The 8,236-nt window shown below is 38.6% G+C and overlaps 1 protein-coding gene across 1 annotated transcript in view; it reads left to right on the forward strand.

Moving 5' to 3' along the window:
* The window catches only part of LOC137286336 (uncharacterized), a 14,098-nt gene extending 7,115 nt beyond the window's left edge, over positions 1–6,983 (forward strand). The window contains exons 7-13 of the mRNA XM_067818130.1: positions 504–541; positions 1,305–1,346; positions 2,287–2,473; positions 2,672–2,744; positions 3,427–3,475; positions 3,829–3,919; positions 4,702–6,983. Coding sequence (XP_067674231.1) covers positions 504–541; positions 1,305–1,346; positions 2,287–2,473; positions 2,672–2,744; positions 3,427–3,475; positions 3,829–3,919; positions 4,702–4,926 — 705 coding nt within the window. The 3' untranslated portion in view covers positions 4,927–6,983. The remainder of the gene's footprint in view (positions 1–503; positions 542–1,304; positions 1,347–2,286; positions 2,474–2,671; positions 2,745–3,426; positions 3,476–3,828; positions 3,920–4,701) is intronic.
* The last annotated feature ends 1,253 nt before the right edge of the window (positions 6,984–8,236 follow it).

Here is an 8,236-nt window from a genome sequence, read left to right on the forward strand (position 1 = left end):
TCAGACACAAACACATATGGTTCAGATATGAAGACATGGTTCAGACATGAAGACATTGTTCAGACATGAACTTCTTCAACCATCCCACCTAATGAAAACTGGTTTAGTTCAACAGTCACAAATCAGCCATAATCATCTACACCCTCAGAGTCAGGCACCTAATCGCCAGCACACAAAGTCAGCCGCCTAACCCGCTCAGCCACCGCATGGAAGTCACGGTGGCTGAGCGGGTTAGGCGGCTGACTTTGTGTGCTGGCGATTAGGTGCCTGACTCCGAGGGTGCGGGTTCGAATCTCAGATGGGACTCAACCAAAAAAAAGTACTAGAATTTGTACTTTACTGAGAAAGTGAAATCCCAAATATGACACATGTTGCATTTGACCACTTTCTAAATAGCACCGTGTAAACATAATCATCTAAGTCTGTTGTGGTAACTGATCTGTTTTATCTTCTTTTACTTTGCTCACATTCACAATAACTGAATTATCATTTACATATTTCAGCTGAATGCCACTAGGGATCCGATTGCTGATTTTGTCAAGTAAGCAAATTGTCCGGACAAGAATCTTAATTCAAATTATTAAAGTTAATTTTGCTGCTTTCCTCAGATCTTATGCTGCTTTGTTTAGGGGAGCGAGAACATAGCCCAGTGGTTAAGGCATTTGCTTGTCCCACTGAAAACATAGGTTTGATTCCCCACATGGGAACAATGCATGAAGCAATTTCTGATGTCCCCAGCCATGATGTTGCCAGAATATTGTTAAATGCGGCATAAAACCAAACCCACTGACTCATTCAATGTATTGTCCAACACAAAACCAAATGGATAGCCTTTTGGAGCTAGTAATTTCATCAGTCTCAGTATTGTAAATGTGCGGATTAAATGTTTCCATTCTGTAACATTACTGAAAATGAATACCAGTTTTTGTGTATTTGTCCTGTATATGAAAATCTAAGAAATAATTATCTACCACACTTGCCTTTATCTCTGACTAATATCAATGTAATAAGAAATTATTGTCCTCTTTACTTTCCTGCAAAGAATCTTCTAAACAACACAAACTAGACCTATTTATTTACAATACATTTTTTGTTAAGAAAAGAATTGGTTAGTTAGAAGTTGATTATATATGTCATTGTTGATATATATGTCTTTTGGACCTATGGCCTTTCATGCAGTAAACAAGTGATTGATTGTGATACGACTCTATTTTTATTGGTTGAAGATTTTACAAGTTTATCTCATTATCGCTCTCAGACACTTTTTGATTGATATCTGATATTTAACAGTGTTTATATTTCAGCTGTCTGTGTGCAGATGTTGTGACTTTCGCAAGTCAGAGAACGTAAGTAAATCTTGTTTTCAATAACAATGGGGCAATGGTTCAAAAGCTGAATGCTTAAGCTCTGTATGAAAGTTGAAAAGATTTATGATGTAATCGTATTGATTTCAGTAATGGTTATTAATATACACTGTCTTTTCTTTAATCATCATCCCAGCTAGCTATTAATTATGAGCAAGTGAGTCAATCAGTTTAGTTTTACGCTGCACTCAGCAAATTCCAGCTATATGGCAGCAGTCTGTAAATCATCGAGTCTGGACTAGACAATCAAATGATCAACAGCATGAGCATCGATCTGCGCAATTGGAACTGATGACATGTGTCAACCAAGTCAGCGAATCTGAACACCCAATCCTGTTAGTCGGCTCTTACGACAAACATAATCGCCTTTCATGGCAAGCATGGGTTGCTGAAGGCCTATTCTACCCCAGGCCTTCAAGGCTCACATTAATTATGAACAGTCCCTTACTCCCTCATCAGATGAATTGGTTCGCTGGTCACACGCAGCAATATTCCAACAATATGGCTGTTGTCTACAAGTAACCGAGTTTGGAGCAGACAATCCTGTGATCAAAATCATGAGCAGCGATCTATGCAGTAGGGCTATGAAGACGTGTATCAACCGAGTCATCCAAGCGTGACCAACCAATCCCGTTAATCACCTCTTTCGCCGTGCATGGATTCCTAAAACCAATTCCAGCTTGGATCTTCATGGGTCTCTTTTCTTAATTCTGTATTGATACCACTCTGTCTCATAGTCCCCAAAGTATATTTCTTTCCTTTCTGCCATTGGTACAGTATGAAAGCTTTAGATAAAGTCACGATTTTTCTCATGTTCCAGATCTCCCAGTACACTGGGCCTCCTTTTCAATTTACATGAGTGTTTTGTTTTTCTCAAAACTTTTTATATTCAGAAACTAAACATTAGTTTACTCTGCTGCAGGTACATGGCATTTATAGAACAGTCTTCAAAACTGAACGACCTTGACAGTTATCCTCAGCTGTTAGAGAGATGCAAGGCCATTGGCTATGTCGTGTCAAAAGTCGTGTTTCGGGGTTACTTTGCTCATGATAAACTTCAGAAGTTGCATGACCGTGCGATTGATAAGCGAAGTCAGCTCAAACTCCAGGTAATCACAGTTTCAATGAAGTAATATGTGAAAGCTTAGAAATGGTCGAGGAATGTTTAGGGGCAGGTTATTTATGTCAGATGGATCTTTCCCATTTATACTGAAATAACTGTCCTTTCAATATCTACAATGTTCAAAGTTGGTACAAAGACTATATACACACTGTCTGTGTTGACATGACATTATTGATCATTGCAGTACGAACAAGAGGAACAGTTTCAGGACCTGACTGATGTGAAGCTGCAGAATGAGATGCAGAGACTAGACCAGGGTAAGACAGCAAAATGAGAAATGGATGCAGTAGGTATAGTAACGAATGCAGTTTGGTAGTAATGGGTGCAGTTTAGGGTAGTAATGGATACCATTGGGGGGTAGTAGCGGATGCAGTTTGGTAATCATGGTTGAGTTGGGTAGTCACATGCATTTTGGTAGTAGCAGATGCAGTTTGGGGTAGTAACAGATGCAACAGATGGAATGGGGTAGTAACAGATTTGGTGGGGTAGTAACAGATGTAGTTTGGGTAGTAACAGCTGCATTTGGGTCATAACAGATGAAGTTTGGAAGTAACATTGTTTTTTTTACTGAAAAAGCATATATATAATTCACACTGTAAGTATGTGCTTAAGTCAAACAAAGTTACAACAGGAAGGGTGAGTAGAAAGTTCCAAATATTACCATCCCGAAAAGGGACAAGATTAGATCTGGTGATCAATTTACCCAGATGAATGAAACATCTAAAATTTTTTACTAGACCATTAGGCTGGCTGGCTGTGAATTTAGACCGTCTTTTAGAAATCTAATCCATCTTATGGGCCTTGTTTCATACTCTGCTTATTTGTACTGCGTTTTAAGTCCCACATATGACTGGATCAAGGGAGATAACTTATGTATCTTTGCAACAATTTATTTCACACAATTAAACTAACAATATTTTGACTTCTGTTTGCTTGCAGAACAAACCATGGAGCTACAGCAGCTGAAACACCAGCAAAAGATGGAGAAGTGAGTATACTGAAATACCAAAAGTGAAAATTTGGTGATAAGTCAATATCTGTTACTATGACAATGTACAGCTGTAGGAATTACGGAACCATCTCCTGTGCTTAAAGGGGCGGTGTGGCAGCTCAGTGGTTAAAAGCGTTAGCTCATCACACTGAAAGTCTGGGTTCAATTCCTCAAATAGTTACATGGTGTGAAACCCATTTCTGGTGTCCCCTGCCATGATATTGCTGGAATAGTGCAAAAGTGGCGAAAAGACACACTCACTCACTCACTTAACCTATAGTTTGAAAACATTTATTTATGGGTGGAACCAAATGTCCCATTGTAAGGTAACTGTAATCTCTTGGTTTCAGGGACAAGCTGATCCACAGTCTCCTGATGGAGAAGACGAAAAGTGATGACAGCCTTGCCAAGCTGTTGCTGGAGAAGGAGGCACAGCTCAGTGTAAGTGGTGCATATGTACATAGATTAAACTTGTACGTAGTTGTTAATACACAACCACTGTCTATTGCATGCCAACAAATATCTGATCATTATATGAACAAAAAAAAACATTGCTTGTAAGCAGGAAAAGCAATTTTGTGAATGGATCAAGTCCAGTGAAAGGCATCATTTGGTAATGTTTTTACTGATAATGGTTGATCACAAATTCGATGCACATTACAATCTACATTTCATCAGACATATTTTTTCATAATGGATTTTATCTGTGTTTTATCACAGTAGTAGTATCATTGTAGAACAATTTGGTGAACAGATCTTCGTAAAACAACTTCATCATTTTAGCTTTAGAACTAATACATGCCACGGTCCATTGACCAGATTGGGCATAACACATATGTAGATAAAATATACTAGTATACAATACAATATTGTTAACTCACAACCACTGGATGGCTGTCAGTGAAATACAGTCACTATTTTGCATTCATGTTCTGTCCTGTTATGACTGATCTGTACAATGTTCTGTTCTGCTACGAATTATCTGACCAATGTTCTGTTCTGCTGCAAATTATCTGTACAATGTTCTTTACTGCTTTGACTGATCTGTGCCATGTTCCATTTTCCTACAAATGATCTATACAATGTTCTTTACAGCTATGGCTGATCTGTACAATGTACTGTTCTGCTATGACTGATCTGTGCCATGTTCCGTTTTGCTACAAATGACCTATTTATACAATGTTCACTTCTGCAGTGACTGATCTTTGCAATGTTTCTTTCAGGCCCAGAAGGCGATGGATGATCAGGAGCTAAACAATCTGTTGAAGCTGTCACAACTGAAGGTGTCCCTGACCAGCTACCTGGTGGCCAGCTCCCAACAACCTGCCTCTATCACACGCATCATGGCCAACTCCCCCACAATACATCTCCATCACAGCGGTGCAGGCGCCTCTCTCGGTCAGGATGTAGTGCCTAAAGAGCCTCAAGTGCCTTCCACAACATTGTGAAAGAATACATGACACCAAGCTGCCCTTATTTAAGCAATGTGTTCCCCGTCTTGAGATCCAGGCTTTCCACTGAGACAGAGCATATGCCACCTGGTTGTCCTTTAAGTTAAGCAATGTGTTCCCCGTCTTTAGATCCAGGCTTTCCACTGAGACAGAACACATCCCACCTGGTTGTCCTTTAAGTTAAGCAATGTGTTCCCCATCTTTAGATGCAGGCTTTCTACTGAGACAGAACATATGCCACCTGTTTGTCCTTTAAGTTAAGCAATGTGTTCCCCGTCTTTAGATCCAGGCTTTCCACTGACACAGAACATATGCCACCTGGTTGTCCTTTAAGTTAAGCAATGTGTTCCCCGTCTTTAGATGCAGGCTTTTCCACTGAGACAAGAGACACCTAGCTGTCCTTTACGTTAAAGAAAGTGTTCCTCTTCTTGAGATCCAGGTGAACCATCTACCTGTATATACTGTGGCCTTGTTACAAATTATTTCACCCATTTTCTTCTTTGATTCCTTCATTGGTGCAATGTATTAATCCCATTATTTGTGCAGCCCTATTCCATACTGATTATTACCTGAGAATGGGTGAATGTTGGTAGGGAATACAAATACTATCATTTTGACAAAAGATGCCATAAACTTGGATTTGCATTGATTTTCTCCTAATGCTTGGCATGTTTTATTTTTTGATGCATATGCAAGAGCTATCCCATCACAAGTGTGACTATTAGATTCAGTGAAATATATAAAATATATTTGTTTCTTTGTATCAGCATGTGCCCCATGACAAGACCCTATTGAAAATCAACATTAGTGATTATGTTGATATTGATATATTACAGGCTTCAGTAGAACATGACCCTGTCGTCGTGCACTTGGCTGGATTGAATTAGTACAGAGTGAAATGTTGTGTGTACATATATGTGATGTCACTACTGCTGTACTGTCAGTGTGAATTTGTGATCTTCATCAGGGGCTCTAAAATCCCATTGCCCGACGCCCGAGACTAGTCAGTTTTCATTTCGGGTAATCAAATAATGGCATTTTACTTGTCCGTGGGCTATTAGAAAATTTCCGCCTACAGTTTCAAACTGCAAATAAACTTGGTTTTCATTTCATATCTGCTCAAAATGTAGCTTTTAAATTTTGTGATGATAATGACGTAGGATTATCTTTCTTGGCAGTTTATCACTTTTCGTAGTCTCTCGTACAGACCCAGAAGCAAATATAACCAAGAAAGCCCACGGAAGTCTAGAAAATGTGGCAAGTCTAGATTTCCACAGCATCTGAAAATTAAGAAATTTGTATGGCTCCTTTTCATTTCATTTTAGTTCCTCTCACTTTTTTCAGTTCATTTCACAGACTAGTTGTTAGTCTACACTTTCCGAACATCAAATCATCTACTTGCCCTGTGACAGGTGGCTTTGAAAAGAACATGAACCCCAGTTTATTGTTAACTTGATTTTGTACTGAATTGAATCTCTGTATCAGTGTGCTTATTTTATGCCATCATTTAAATACATGCCGATGTAGTACCTTGATATCAATTTGTGCTGATCTTACATCACAACATGGTCTGCCAGATTCTCAAATTAAAATTTAGATATGTACATGAAGATATAAATCAGGATAATAAATCCTAATTAATTCACTCGTAAAAAATAGATGATGAATTCCAAAAAACAATGTCATTTGTCAAAACTAAATTATTTCCAAGCAGGTAGGTGTGGGACAGGACTGGCAAGTTTTACATATAACCAGCCCTGTGGTCTGACTGAAATTTTGGGGAGTTTGGACATACCCTGCATATCAGTAAATGGTGAACAAGCACCTCCATATCAATATGTGCTGATATGGCACCTTTGTGTCAGTTTTTCTGATCTTGCATCTATATAGAAAGATTCATATTTTCTACGTAGTTTAAAACTATATATTATTGAGCTTGTACTGAATCTGATGTTTTTAACCAAAGTATTTTTTAGAATCAATGCTCAATAATTTTATACCTATTTATTTATATTTATATTGATGAGTATTGAATAAACAACTTTATGAACTGCTGGGTTGAGTCAGTTGTATGTCAGAAGCATAAATGGTATGGTCAACGTCGTGGACATGGCTTTAAGAACTTTTTGGAACAGTCTGATATTGTGTCACAGTAGCTTATGGTTTTCTACTGGCACTGAACAAACAGTGAGTGAGTGAATGAGTTTTGTTTTATGCTGCTTTCAGCAGTATTTAAGCAATATCTTCACACATTGCACTGGAATTGACCCTGGGTCTTAGGTGTGGGGAGTGAACATTGTAACCACTAGGCTGTCACACCATCCCTGGAACAAATATGCAAATCAAGAAGTTACCTCTGAAGACTAAACTCTGCTGTAGTGAGTGAGTGAGTTTGGTTCAGCTCTACACTAAACAGTATGCCAATGATAGTATGTTGTTAAATTGAATCCATTGATGTCATTGACAGCTTTCTTTTAGCTTGATCATGGTGTCAGAATCTACATGAAACATCACTCTTTGCAATAAACAAAAAGGTTGTTTTCTATGAAGTTGAATAATTCATTACTGACTCAGGAACTTCCATAATGCTGACAGTTTTGTGTCATCATGATGGCGAAGGAAAGCTAAAAGTGAGTGAGTGAGTGAGTTTAGTTTTACACCACACTCAGCAATATTCCAGCTATATGGCGGCGGTCTGTAAATAATCGAGTCTGGGCCAGACAATCCAGTGATCAACAACATGAGCATTAATCTGCACAATTGGGAACCGATGACATGTGTCAACCAAGTCAGCAAGACTGACCACCCGATCCTGTTACTCGCCCCTTACAACAAGCATAGTCACCTTTTATGGCAAACATGGGTTGCTGAAGGCCTATTCTACCCCGGGATCTTCACGGGTTGCTTAAAGTGACGCAGACCAAGACTTCAAGCACTTCAGTGAAATCCCCAGTGATACAGACTTAAAACAATACCAAAGTGAAGGAAGTTTCGAACCAACAATCACAAGTTCCTGGGCATTAAACCACAAATCATGAATCATTAACAACTTAGTTTTGATAGTCAATAAACATGACGTTATGCAGTTTTGGTTTGTTTTTTGTTTTGTTTTGTTTTGTTTTTTGTGGGGGTGGGTGGGTGTTAATTTAAATATTATGAAATTTAGAGGAATAAGGCAGTCAAACACAAATTACCAAATAAATCACGAACATCGTGCATACAGGCACGTAGATTGAAAAATATAGAAAGATATACATGTAATTAAAATTCCCGGGCTGACCCACTGGCATTTTTTTCAACATGAGTT

The sequence above is a fragment of the Haliotis asinina genome, chromosome 6 (assembly GCF_037392515.1).
Source record: "Haliotis asinina isolate JCU_RB_2024 chromosome 6, JCU_Hal_asi_v2, whole genome shotgun sequence".
Classification (NCBI taxonomy): Eukaryota; Metazoa; Mollusca; class Gastropoda; order Lepetellida; family Haliotidae; genus Haliotis; species Haliotis asinina.